We start from the raw sequence: 14353 nt of genomic DNA, 5'->3' as shown, positions 1-14353 counted from the left end.
GTGGGTTAGAAGGGTGATGGGAATAGTCATGGGTATGCTAGGGTTCCTGAGACTGACAATTGAACATTGGAGGTATTGAATTGGGGGAGATTGCTTGGTGGTTCAGTGGTTAAAGCACTTGTTGAGAATGCATGAGGCCCACCCCTAGGATCCCCAGGACTTATGCAGATGCTATTGGGCAAGGCAGCATTCTATAACTTCAGCTTCAGAGAGAGGAGATAGGACATCACCTGAGAAAGTTGGCTAGCACCAAACTGGCTCCATTGACCAGCTCTGGGTTCAGTTAAGAGTCCGTCTACCTCAGTGGATAAATAGTGGAAGAGGTAGAGGATGATTCCCAACATCGAGCTTGAACTTTGATATGTACATGAACATGATGCATGAACTTATCCATGTGAACACTAAACACACACAGAAAGAGAGGAAGAAAGGAAGGAAGGAAGGAAGAAAGGAAGAAAGGAAGGAAGGAAGGAGGAAAGAAAGACTGGGACAAAGTGCTCCTCTCTTGCACAGGACAGAAACCATCTTCTTTAGCCATGGACCAGGATGCATTTACTTTGTATCCTAGTGAGATGAATTAGTTCTCCTATGTTGTAATACTATAACCATGGGTATAACATACATCAAAAAAGCCATGTCACATCGATTTTGCTTCTGATAGAGTCCTGTGATTGCCCAGTTTGAGTGTGCGATGAGGCTCAGTGATTTCCCATGGAGTGTCCCCTCGATTTCAAGACTTAGCTCTTGTACGTTATGACTGGGCAAGCATACTGGTGGGTTCTAAAGACCGATCCATAGCCAGCTTTGAATGCAGAGTGAATAGAAGCTAAACTTCATAATGATGAGACAAAGAAGAATGAAAATCTGAAGTGTGTTCATCCCTGCTCTATCTCAAACCCGCGAAGCTTGTATAGTCCTCAAATTCTCATCTGGCTCGGTGAAGGCCAGAGCATAATAATAATAGCCTATTAACTTTCAGAGGACACGGGATCAAACCAATAAAGACTGGTTCATATTTTTCTATGTGGTGGCCTCCCCTCCAAAGCAGGGCCCTCATTAATGTAACAGCTGTCTTAATGTGGCTTTAACCCGGTGACTCTTTACATTCCTTATGGCTTCTTTAGTTCCCTTGAGACGCATCATGTCTTGCACCAGACTATGATCTACGGTCTAACAAATTCCCTAAAACAACCAGCATATGGATCTTTGACTTAACCCAGCAGGAAAAAGAAGGGAGCAGTTAATCACTGATTAAAATGCCAGCAGAAAATGCTGGAGCGTCAGGAAGGTCTGGGAAAGCAGTAGCTAAATCAACTCACTTTGAATGATAGCCAGAAAGTGTGAGTTACTTTAATTTGGGGCACCTGGGAAAACCAAACCTCAAACCCTCAAACCCTCAAACCCCAAACCATGTCCACATTCCACGTTCTACCCTCTTGAGGAAAAATATTTCCAGTCTCTTCTGAATAGAGATGAAACTAAAGCTATAATAACTCGGGCCTTTGTCAGTGTTTCAGAGCAATTCATTTGGACAGTTGTGTCTTTTCACTGCCCGATCTAAGCACACAACACCCTAGGGTCCTCTGTTGTGCGGCAAAGGCTTTGCCTAGAAATAATGTCAGAAGAAGAGGAAGAAAAGAAGGAAAAAATCAGAAACAAGGACAAAGACAGATTGTTAGTTGACTTCTTTGGGTAGCTGTTCATGAGCAAAATATTGGCAACATGAAAGTTTAAACTAGACAATTTCCTGCCGACAAGTATGGTATGCAAGGGGCTTAGTAAGCATTTCTTCTCAGGATGAACTAGGCCAGTTTCTTACTGTGAAGAAGAGAGAAGACATGAAGGACAGCCACCTGTGGAAACAGCATTTGACCAGGAGGTAGAAGGAGTGGCTTTTGGTCCTAGTTTGCCAAGCACATTTTGTTGAGTTTGCACTTGAGTTTCGTTTTTTTTTTAAGTAAAGGATAAATTATATCAGGTGATCCCAGTATGGGTTCAAAGGCCACCAGGGTAAATATGGATGGATTTCCAGAGAGCTGGGTAACATGAGGTTATTTCGTGTGTGTGTGTGTGTGTGTGTGTGTGTGTGTGTGTGTGTGTGTGTGTAGTCTGTCTGTTTACATAAGTCTTGACTAGGGACAGTGTTTCTGGATTTTATAATTTCAAATATCATCTTTCCCTTATCCTTAAACTGAAAGCTACTAGGAGGGGTTGGAGAGACAGATCAGTGATTATGAGCACTTGGTGCCCTTGCAGAGGACCCTGGTTCAATTCCCAACACTTATACAGCATCTCATGACTATTTGTAACTTCAGTCCCAGGTGATCAATGATCTCTTCTGGCTTCCTTGGGCATCCAAGGACATGGACATACATATACAGTCTTGGATATACATGAAGACAAAATACTTAAAGACTATAATAAAATAAAATAAGAAAAAGAGGGAAACTCTATCGGGCAGCATGATTTCTCAGGATCCTCTGCACTACAAGTTTGAGATTCTCAAGAAAGTCCAAAGGGGTTCTAAAGTCACCTAACATTCCTCTATAGTTTAGAAGGTAGGATAGGTAGAAAAACACCCGAACTCCATAATGGAAGCAAATTATGGTCACCTGTCTCTCTCCACAGGACACTGCTCTTGATGTGTTAAGATATAGTTGTCTGGGCTTACATGTGTCCATGGACCTGTGGCAGTCCTCCTCTGCCTGCTCTCCCTCCACGTAGATGCTGGGTAACAGCAATGGGCTGGGGAGAGCAGAGCATTGGAAGAGAAAGGAGATGGGAGTGAATGATAGGGTCTGGGGAACCAGCGATGTGTCCTGAAGTTACCAACCAGTTATTCTTCTTGGCCTGGTAGCATACACATCACAGAAGCTCGTGTTTAATGGAGCATTTTACAGTCCTGTGGAATTCTCTTTTAAGGGATCGAGCATGATGTTTTCCTTCCCATTTTTCAAATTGCATTTGCAATAGCTCATCTGAAATGATGGAGGTTAGACTGCCTTTGAGGACAAATCCAAAATGGGAACAAGTAATTTATTGAAGGGTAAAATTAGGCTCACACCATGGGACAATTAGCACTAATCCATGAAACTTGGAAGCAAATTTGACCTAAGCCACCATTCAAGTCAAACTGGCTCCCAATTATTTGAGGTGTTCTGTGGGCACTTCGCTGTTTGCTAGTTGGCACAAAAGGCCTTGGCTGCTGACCACAGAGCGAAAAACACTAAGCCAGGCTTGCATTTACTTGGATTTCTCAGAAGTGTTCGTGTGAGATTTTAGTAGTGATTCATTTATTGAAAGCTTGTAGCTCCTTAACATTCTTTCAAGTGCTTTACCACATTGCTCTCTTAAACGATTACAACTGTGTGTTGAAGTAGGTTGTGTATTTCTCACTTAGCAATGAGAGAACAGAACTCTACTGGCACTAAGCAAAACATTAAAGGTCAGAGTGGGGGCAAGCAGGGGGCTGGGGTTTGACTTCCGACTGGTCTGCATCGTGCCTCTCTGACTGAAAAGCATCCCTGAAATTTTCACTGTGGAAATCCTCCCCACCCCAACTTATAGGGTTGAGTCTGAACAAGTTAGATACCTAATCACAAAGGGAAATTTTATGAAAATTGTACTCTTGGTTTTAAATGCATTATTTTTTCCTCTCATAATTATCATGATGCTTTTGAATGATTTGAATTTTGCCTCACATAACCATTGGATATTATAATGTAGAAGTCCACAAGAAGATAATTTTTTTTTCTTTTTTTCAGAGCTGGGGACCGAACCAGGGCCTTGTGCTTGCTAGGCAAGCGCTCTACCGCTGAGCTAAATCCCCAACCCCGAAGATCATTATTTTTAAAGAGGTGTAACTCAACTTATTGATAGACTCAATGGCAAAACAAAAAAAAAAAAAGACTTTGGACAGGTCAAAATGAGCCAGGCTGCTATTCACCAATTAGAATAAAAACTTGATTTGGGGTAATATTTAACATATTTGAGATCACACAGATAATTGCAGGCAATTAACTGTGTATGACGTAAGCCATCAGTCAGTCAATGTGTGCCTCCTGCTCTCACTTGCTTAGCATGTCAGCAGCAATGGGAAGCCAGGAGAGGGGATGTAGGGAGAATAAAATTACATTGACTTATAGGCCAAAGAATTACACTTAACAGCTATGTAACTGACTTAGTAAACCTTGGTCTCTGCCTTACTGCCAAAGGCACGCTTAGAACATCAAAGACCAGTTTGTTTCTGTTGCTATGGCTACTCTTCAAAATAGGAAGGAATTTCTTTAAAAACATTTTTTAATGTGTGTGAGCATTTTGCTTTCATTTATGTCTGTGCACCACATGGGTGCCTAGCTCATGGGGAGCCTGGAAAAAAGGTTTGGATTCTCTATAACTGGAGTTACAGACAGTTGTAAGTTATCATGCGGGTGCTCAGAATCAAACCTGGGTCCTCTGGAGGAGCAGCCAGTGTTTTCAACTGTTGGACCATCTGTTCAGCTTCCAATAAAGAGACATTAATAATTGTAATCAGGTCATAATTCTCTCTTTCTGTTGGGGATGGAATCATTCCATATTGTAAACTTTCACACGATACAGTAGGTTTTGTGTTGATTGCCTATTAAGAATTGATGATTCTATGCTGAGTTATAGAAGGCGTTTCTTTTTCAATTAGGTACAGGTTGATGGCAGCATTCCAGTATCCCATCTTGGTCAATACATGTCTTTACAGTCAAGGTCATTTTTAAGGACAGTTTTTCTTTTTTCAACTGGAAACTGAAAATGTTTACTGAGTTTCAAAACACAAGGTGCAGGCTGAACGCTGTCTTCATCATCAGTATGTTTTTCCTTTAGTGATATGTCTGGTAGGCATGGTGGTTCTAGAAATACTGAGGTTGGCATTGGCTGGATCATTAAAAATCTCTGGTTAAATAGCCAGAGACAAGCAGATCGGGCCTTCCTACGCCTGGTTCTCTCCAAAACAGAGCTCTGGATAGAGGGAGCTTCAGTTTAAATAGCAGGGTTCTTTCCTTTGGGAACTCTAAGCTTCTTGTTGGAAGTTTGTTTTTTTGTGTGTTTTTTAATTGTAATGCTTGAGTTTGAACCCGAGGCCTCTTACATGGTAGGCAAATTCTTTACCATTGAGCTATACCACCTAGCTCCTTCCAGTCAGGTTTTTTTTTCATAATACTTTAATTGATTATTTGGGAATTTCATATCATGAACTCCGATCACATTGACTTCCCAGTCCTTCCAAGTATGGTCCCCCCATCCTTGTGACCCTCTCCAAAAAAGGAGAAAAAGGTTTTTTTAAATTGTAGCTATAACAGGTACTATATCATTAACATTTAAAAATAAACCCCTCATGGGTTATGCTATTTCTCCAGTACTTATTAGAATCGGTTTGGGAAAAGAAAATAAGCATGATCTTTGAATTCGTAGCCACCTAGTTTGTTTGGATTCTGTCTTCTGAAGGTCCTTGTGGAAAGTGGTGATCTTTCTCCATTATTATTTGAGCAAAGCCAACGTCTACTTCTCAGCCTAGGGCTATGGCATTGGTAGAGTGCATTTTGAAGAAGTGATATGCTGAGCTTTGGAGGGAAGTCACTGGAATTCAGGACAGTGACTACATTAATGACATCACCTCGAGACATCTAGCAGTTCACTTTTTCCAGGATAGCACAGAAACCTGGAACTCTGCTGCATGTCGTAGATTTTGAATGAGCGAGGGAACAGCCTTTCTTGAATCAGAAGGTCTATTAATCTTTGTAGCTTTATCATGTAAAGTTTGACTAAAGTGGGTGGTAGGGTAAGGACTTTTAGGCATGAATTTTCACCCCTAGACTCTTCTTCCACTAACCCAGATTGTGCTAAGCTCTTCCTTGGTTTTCTTCCCATGTTGCCCCTGGGAGTCATAATAGCTTAGTCTTGTAGGGAGAAAACACAACCAATGCAGGCTTGAAATGGAGTGGTCCTGGTCCCATGATTCCAGGTAGGAATTTGTTAAGTCAAGTGAAGCTTTAATTCAATTATTAGTCAACATAGGAAAATACTGGATTACCTTCTTTCCCCCTTGGAAACATAATGATTATTAAAAGTTAATATTTGGGAATGACGGATAAAGGCACTTGCCACCAAGCCTGATGACCTCAGTTCAACCCCTGGAACCCGCATGGTCAAAGGCTAGAATGGCCTCTTGCAAGTTACTTCCCATATGTATTTTAGGCAAGGACTTTCTCTGTTGAATTCTTAGTCAAGCTGTCAAGTCTTTCTGCACTCTACTGTGACCTCTACCTAGAAAGATACTCTTTGTGACATTCATGGCCAACTTTGAAATGAGCAGAAACTTTGTGCCCACTTTAAAGTTTTTCTGACTCCTTGACTTTCTAACACAGAGTTTCTGTGTTTGGTGAGCCATTCTTTTGGACTCTGTGGAGGAGGCTGCCTGATTCCCAAACTCCTCTCTCATTACTTCCTAACCCTTCAGTTTCAAATGCTGTTTTCTCCCATGTTAAATCTCAGTGAACTTTTGCATAAAAATATTAATACTTTTAATTGATAGGAATCCTCTCCTGTGGTAAATATTATTTACACACTCTGAAAAATTTACTACAAGTTTTGTTTTATATTTTAATTATTCAGGTTTAAATCATAATTGGACAAGATCTCAAGGTGTATTAAAGACCTATATAGTATCATTCGACATGTTAGCCATTCAGTTATGTTTCTGGTTGGCATCTTTTTCTCTTTTCTTTCTTTTTTTTTTTTGGTTCTTTTTTTTGGTTCTTTTTTTTTTCGGAGCTGGGGACCGAACCCAGGGCCTTGCGCTTCCTAGACAAGCGCTCTACCACTGAGCTAAATCCCCAACCCCCTTTTTCTCTTTTCTTTTGACACAAGAAAGACCCGAGGTTTGAATTACTGGTAGAAAAGTTATTTTCCAACCGATTTTTCTGAACATAGATAGGGTGATTTGTATGGTGTTCAACACAGAGCATAACAGTATATAACACAGGTACCAAAAGAAACAATAAACCAGTTTCCCTGCAAAGACCTTCCCTTTTGTGTGAAGCACTTCATTAGCATCTGTTCTAATTGAGGTCCGTGTGGCGAGTCACATTCGAAAGAGATAGGCAAACGGCGCTGCTTGTAAGAACTTTTGTTCAATTCATATAACTATATAGGACAAAGTTTTTCAACCTGTGGGTTGTGACCCCATGGTGGGGGGTTGAATGGCCATTTCACAGGGAGGTCACCTAAGACCACCAGAAAACGCAGATATTTACATTATGATTCATAACAGTAGTGAAATTACAGTTACGAAGTAGCAGTGAACCTAGATTTATGGTTGAGGGTGACCATAACATGAGGAACTGTATTAAAGGGTGGCAACTTTAGGAAGGTTGAGAACCACTGGTCTAGAACCTGTACTTACCCTGATTATAGACCTACAGAAATAGACTGATGATAGGCATATATAGCCCAAGGCTTGGTGTATATAATTGGCCAGGTCAACTTTAGGGCATGTGCTATATGTGTGAGTGTTGGTGTGTGGGGTTGTCCTAGTGTCTCATGGATGTCCTGGAAGGCTGTGCTATGAGGGTAAAGAACACTCATAACAGCAGTAAAGGACACTTCCTGTTTGGAACCCTGCTCAATTGTCCCTGTCAACTGTCATCTGCAGCTTTGCTAGAGCTGATGCAAATCCACATAGGGTCCATCTAGCCCCTTTCCTGACCCCCTGACATTTAACTCCCCTTTCACCCCAACATAATACAGAAGACAGAGGGCCCTTGCCTGTATTTCCTCTGTCAGTAAGGGGCCTTTCATCTGTTTTACCATGAAACATTCATTAAGAATGTACTATTATTTCATCAGTGAAATTCTCAAATTTTAAATTAAATCCATAGGTCTGGTTTAGCAACCGCCGTGCAAGATGGAGGAAGCAAGCTGGAGCCAATCAACTGATGGCTTTCAACCATCTCATTCCGGGGGGATTCCCTCCCACCGCCATGCCGACCCTGCCAACATACCAGCTGTCGGAGACCTCTTACCAGCCCACGTCTATTCCACAAGGTATCTAGGAAGAGAAAAGAGGGGAATGAAAGTGTAACTCCCACTTGCTTTCCATTGGCTGTTTGGCACAGTGAATTTTGTCTGTGACACTGACACTGTTGATGTGCCAATCATATGACATCAGCCTTTCCTACACATACCTGCCGCGGCTCAGAAATAGTTTTGTGCCACACTTGAAGTGATGTAACATCATTTCATTGTTCTAAAACCAATGCTACTCTCCCAAAGAAACATGGGATTTTTCCTCCCCTGGTGGCAATCAGCTGAGGTTCTAGGACTGTAACTGTAATAGTAATTTAGGGAAGGTAAGCTTTGGTAAAGACATCATTCATTAGGACAAGAGGGAAATGCGATAATGTTTAAATTGTAAGGTTATTATCTCGGGGTTGTGAAAGGCAGTGTTTTCAACCCTTGAAACTCTGATATTCTGTTCATGTTAGTGCTGCAAGAGTACATTTGATGAGAAATTTGGTACCTATAGTGATTACACCGTGTTCACTACCCAAACTGGCTTGTTAGTATAGGCCAATGGCCTATCTGTATTCATATTCGAGGTAAGTGTGCCACTGGCGTTGATACACATAGTTTTGTGCTTGTGGCAATGCAAAGACAGATGCACCTGTATTTGTTGTGTGGTTTTACATATGCACGATTGGGAATGCAGTCGCAAGTTCACGTAGTATCTGACCGATGGGTAAGCATTAGCGAGAACTTTCCCAAGGAACTTGCTCTGCTGGTCTACCTACCAGAGACCATCATGGTTGCTTTTCCTCTTCGTTCCAGCCGTATCAGATCCCAGTAGTACTGTTCACAGACCTCAGCCGCTTCCTCCGAGCACTGTCCACCAAAGCACCATTCCTTCGAATGCAGACAGCAGCTCTGCCTACTGCCTTCCCAGCACCAGGCATGGATTTTCAAGCTACACCGACAGCTTCGTGCCTCCATCGGGGCCCTCCAACCCCATGAACCCCGCCATTGGCAATGGCCTTTCACCTCAGGTCAGTCCTGTGTTCCTAGACAGACAATTTGCCGTTACCAGAACCAAACAGTCAATTCCCCCAGGCCGCCGTATAATGAATTGCCAAATGTAAACCATAATGTATTCCTTATACAAGCCACATGATTTCAGTTCCTAAGCTTCCTTTCTCTCTCCCCTTTCTACTGGAGGCATCAAAAGTTTTAGCTGAGACTTGAAATTCAAGTGACTTCTAACGCAATCATGGAGACTTGTGTTTACACTCAGTTGTCAAGGCATTTGTCTTGTGTCTTTCCTGTCCCTAGCTCCCTAGCTCGGAGCTTTGGCTGAAAGCCTCACAAACCTGCTGGGGTTTCTTTTCTTTTGGGTTTTGTTTGTTTGTCTGTTTCAAGTGCTGTTTGGTCATCTGGCAGAATTTTGAGTAAAAAATCCTCATTGTTGGAGAGGAAGTAGGAAAGTTGTATATAGAGAGAAGTGAGAAGGGGGAGGGGGAGAGGGAAAGGGAAGAAGGGAGGAAGGGAAGGAGAGAGAGAGACAGAGGGGAGAGAGGGAGAGAGAGGGGAGAGAGAGAAAGAGAGAGAGAGAGAGAGAGAGAGAGAGAGAGAGAGAGAGAGAGAGAGAGAGAGACCCGGAAGAGGACTACAATGAATTTGTTATAAGAACACAAATTAAGAGAATTGCTAGTCTTTGGGACTATATAAATATTTGGACACTGTAATTGTTTTTCTAATTTGCATTGAACTATGAGTTTTTCGTGGGGGATTGCATTGATAAATTACCCTGATAATTGCACGTCAGAGGAATGCTTAAATTTCCTACATGTGGCATCTGTCTGAACTTGACATTATTAGCAGTTGTTTAAATACGGAGAGCTTGATTTTATTAGAGAGCAGTTGGCCCAGGTGGCAAGGAGAGCCATCCACTAAATTTGGAGAAATGTCACCAAGGCATTGCAATCTATAATTGCAATCGTGGATCTCTTTGGGGCCGAGAGTGAGAGTTTTTACAGCTTTATCTTTCCTCTACTTCTTTTTTTTTCCTCTCGGTGGTTAGAAAAACAGAGAGAAGCTCAGGATGACACAAATGAAAACCGAAAAGACAATTATAGTCAATTACACACTAATCACAGACGATCACCGCTGCCTAAGCACCGAGAGGGTGTTCTAATAGGCAGAAAATGAGATTTTAATGGCACAAAGGGTGGCCAAAATAACGACTCGTATATCTTTGCCTTCCCCGGGTTCCTCAACTTGTGGTGTGCATCTTCCGAGCAGAGCTCTCAGGCTCTGTGCAATGGTGATAACTCTGAGCAGCTGAGAAGTTCAAAGCCACAGGAGTTGAAAAGACTCGATGGCAAAGGCAATGAAATAAACATTTCCGCCTCAAGGCAAAAGTTCATAAATCCTTTTTTGTAACAGTAAATGTAATTAAGTTTTATAGATTCCTATAGCACATCCTGGGCTTAGAGAAAGAAAAAAAAAGCAAGAGGTGGCTTTAAACCTCAGCAGGCAAATAACAAGGGGAAACAATGGAAGGACTTTTTAGCTCCTTTGATTTCTAAGTGCTGGCATTTGGGGATGTGATTTTACATGACAATGACAGGCTTCCTCTCAAACAGCCAGCTTTTTAACGCTCAGAGTTTCATCTAGAAACTTCTTCCAGAGTTTACAAGCAGCATGGGAAAGGCTCTGCAAGTTTTAACATCAGTCACTTGGAGGAGGCCAGAGAGCAGCCTTTTCTTTTTCTTTTTTAAATTTATTTTTATGTGCCTTGGTATTTTTCCTGCCAGTGTGAGGATGGCAGATTCTCAGGAACTCAAGTAACAGCAGTTGTTAGCCGCCATGTAGGTGCTGGGAATTGAACTCAGGTCCTCTGGAAAAACAGCCGGTGTCAAGGCATCCTTCCAGCGCTATAGAGAACAGCTTTTTAATAGATTAATCTGGTTGAAAGTTTTCCTGAGAGGAAACTGCGACAGGAACTGCTTCTGTGAGAGGCAGGATTCCATCAGAATGTCTTAGAACTTTATTTTCTTCAGTTGTAATGAAAACAGCATGAACTCTGTACAACTCTGAATTAACTAACTAACTAACTAACTAACTAACTAACTAACTAACTAACTAACAAACTAACTCTGGTTAGTTTCTTGCATGCAATGGTCAGGGGATATGGCTGTAAAAGTATTACCAAAGCAGACACATTAGAAATTGATGATCTGGCCACTAACGTTCACCTTCAAGGAAGCTGTCAATGACTTCAGAGTTGGTGGCCGGGTGGGGGTCATTTCATATCTAGCATTGAAAAAAAATCCCATAGACAACTTCCCCCTGTGTTTAGTTCATCCTGCACACCATATCAGTTCCATACTTATATTCATGAGTAACTAGTGAATTTTGTGTTTCTCCTGTAGACCACCAGTAGGGTTCCATGCTATCTTATTTCTTACAGCATTTCCACCAAATCAGAAAAAGAGAATAGCATCCTTAGGCAAACTTGAGGACAAGATAGGGAGTGAGTGACTTTGTATCATCCAAACATCTACGAAAAATAACCGAGGAGAAAATTGGCTTTAGAACTCAGATTTCTACAGCTCTTTGGATTGGTTGTTTCAATAGAGGCCACAATGCCTCTATTGAGCTAAAAGATGTTAGAGTGATCTTGGTTGTCTGGCTTCATTAGAAAACAGCATAAAGAAAGTTATGATGAACCCAAGTCTAATGATTTGGTTCACCTAAGACAGTCAAAGTAGAGTGGTGGTCCTGCTCTACGGAGACTCCATTATCGACCCATGGATTGGATCCTGTGATTCTGAGAACAGTACTGGTGTGACTGTCACTTCTCTATTCTCCACTTGCCTTTCTGCATCCTCCACCCATGTCTTGTCACCTAGTGAACAGGCAAATTCAATGGCAGGACTGGAGATTAGTCCCCCATTAGTATAAGGGGGTTGAAATTAGAATCTAGGATTTTTGGTTGCTGGTTTAGAATCTAGTCTATTGTTGAGTGGGAAGGAAACACACTTCAAAACAAAGCAGAGACAAAATTTTATTCACATTTGAAAAATACTGGTAGAGACTAGTTTTCTAAGTTGGCCTCTTTTTTTTTCTTTTTAAGTCAGTGCTAGGAGTTGAATTTAGTTTTGGGTTTTAGATTTATTCATTTTATTTTATGTATCTCAGTGTTTTGTCCACATGATGTATGTGTACCACATACCCTGGTGTCCACAGAGGTCAGAAGAGGGTGTTGGATCCCCTGGAACTGGAGTAGCAGACATTTGTGAGTTACCATGTGAATGTTGGAAATGGAACTCGGTTTCTCTGCGAGAGCAGTCAGTGCTCATAACTGCTGAGCTCTTTCTCTAGCCCCTGCATTTAGGTTTTAAGTTTAGGTTAATTTAGAATTGTTCTTGATAAGCCTGACTGGTTTTCACTCATCTTTTAATTTCTAGCAGTAATAAAAACATTTCGTGCTTACTGTGTTGCCAAGGACCAGCCTCAGCTTGGAGAGGGGTTCTGAGAGAAGGGATATGTGGAAGGGGTGAAATAAACAATTCGAAGTTGAATCATGGGTCTAAGCTGACCTATGTTCTGCTGGAGATGTCTTTCCAGACTGTTCTCTCCCTCTCCTCTTCCCTCTCCCTCCCCCCTCCCCCTCTTTCTTTCTCTGTTGTGTGTGTTCTGATCAAGACAGCTTTTAATTGCTCTCTGTGTTCTGCTTTCAGACAACTTTCTCTTGATATTCTAAAAACTCTCTGGACAGCTCATTTCTTGCAGATCAAAACCAGGTGATATATATATATATATATATATATATATATATATATATATATATATAATTATCCAAGTTTCCCTTTGATTATCCCATGAATCAGCATCCCTTGACCCCAGCCCCTTAGAGAGGGACATCAAGCACAAGCACAGACAATAAGATAGCTGGGTGGGACACCACTCTGATATTACCATTCTGACCACGCCCGGACCTAAATTAGCTCTGTCCCAGGCTGACCTTGACTCAAATCCATCTGCCTCTGTAAGCATAAATAAAAAACCTAGCTGGGCAGGATCTTGCTTTGAGATCACCACTCCCTAAATCTCTTCATCTCCTTCTTTAGTATTTTTCTGTCAAGCTGTCTCACTGTTGTTCCTTTAGATCTGTGGAGCTCAATATACAATTCATACTGCATCCTTGGATTTTGCACTGTTTTCAGCATTCTTTCCCACAGCCTTAAGAGCTGTCCTGAAAGTCACAGCATTCTACCACTTTACTGAGACATAGACATACCCTTGCCTCCTGGACTTAGGCTGTCTCTGATGATCATGGAGTCATTAACCTTGGCAGAGAGGGAAGAATGGGAAAATATATACATTATATTACAAACAGGCCTTATACCCACAGCAACCATCAACATTCCTGGAGGACCACATCCTGCTAGCTCTGTTCCTGGGGCAGGAATCTATGTCATACTGTCACTTACATGGCCAAGCCAGACTCAGCACTGTATAGAATTTTTTCCAGGACAACCACTGGTGATATTTTCATACATTGACTCTGGGTTCTTTTTACATCTTAAGCCTTTCTTTTTTTTTCCCCGGAGCTGGGGACCGATCCCAGGGCCTTGTGCTTGCTAGGCAAGTGCTCTACCACTGAGCTAAATCCCCAACCCCCATCTTAAGCCTTTCTAAAAATCGAGATAGATGGTAGCATACAGATTTTTCATCTGATTTTTTAAAAAATTATTGTGACCAATTCATTGTAGCTATGTTCGGTTGAGTCTTTTTAGCATATTTAAAATATTTGTGTATTCTATTTGATATTTTCTTCGGTATCACCAGTGTTGGTACATTGTTGACTATTCAAACTAGCAGGGAGTAGTAGAATGTATGAATGGGAACCAATGTGCAAAGGCATTTTCTTTGTTTATTTCTTTGCTTTATATTTTTCTAGACACAGGTTCTCACTCTATACTAGGTGGGTCTAAGACTTCTCACAGTCTTTTTACCCCAATGCTGGAAGTTATAGGTGTGGGCCATCATGATCAGTTGACATCTAGTTGTTTAATAAGGAATTAATAGACACATCATTTGCCAAATGGTACCCACACTCCCTCTATCTGCCTTCTCCTAGTTATTCTTCTGTAAACATAAGCCAACACTTCTGTTACTAGTCTCTGCCAAGGGAAGCATCATGTTGTAAGAGGTTTTCAATGGGCATGGCTACTGCCCTTGACCGCTTGTCTTGTGAGTGTGGCCAAATGGTTTCACAAATGGAGGGCTGGCCTCCCATTTGCTAGCAAAGACTCGATCTGTC

The 14353-nt window shown here is 41.6% G+C and overlaps 1 protein-coding gene across 2 annotated transcripts in view; it reads left to right on the top strand.

The window, feature by feature from the left end:
* Pax3 (paired box 3) overlaps window positions 1–14353 on the top strand; it is a 96538-nt gene that overhangs the window by 67375 nt on the left and 14810 nt on the right. For both annotated transcript variants that reach the window (XM_087564406.1, NM_053710.1), the window contains 2 exon segments: window positions 7908–8073; window positions 8857–9071. In XM_087564406.1, the coding sequence (XP_087420532.1) occupies window positions 7908–8073; window positions 8857–9071 (381 nt within the window).

The sequence above is a fragment of the Rattus norvegicus genome, chromosome 9 (assembly GCF_021556685.1).
Source record: "Rattus norvegicus strain SHRSP/BbbUtx chromosome 9, alternate assembly SHRSP_T2T, whole genome shotgun sequence".
Classification (NCBI taxonomy): domain Eukaryota; kingdom Metazoa; phylum Chordata; class Mammalia; order Rodentia; family Muridae; genus Rattus; species Rattus norvegicus.
Note: the sequence above shows the minus strand (reverse complement) of the source record. Positions and strands in the feature narration are given on the sequence as shown.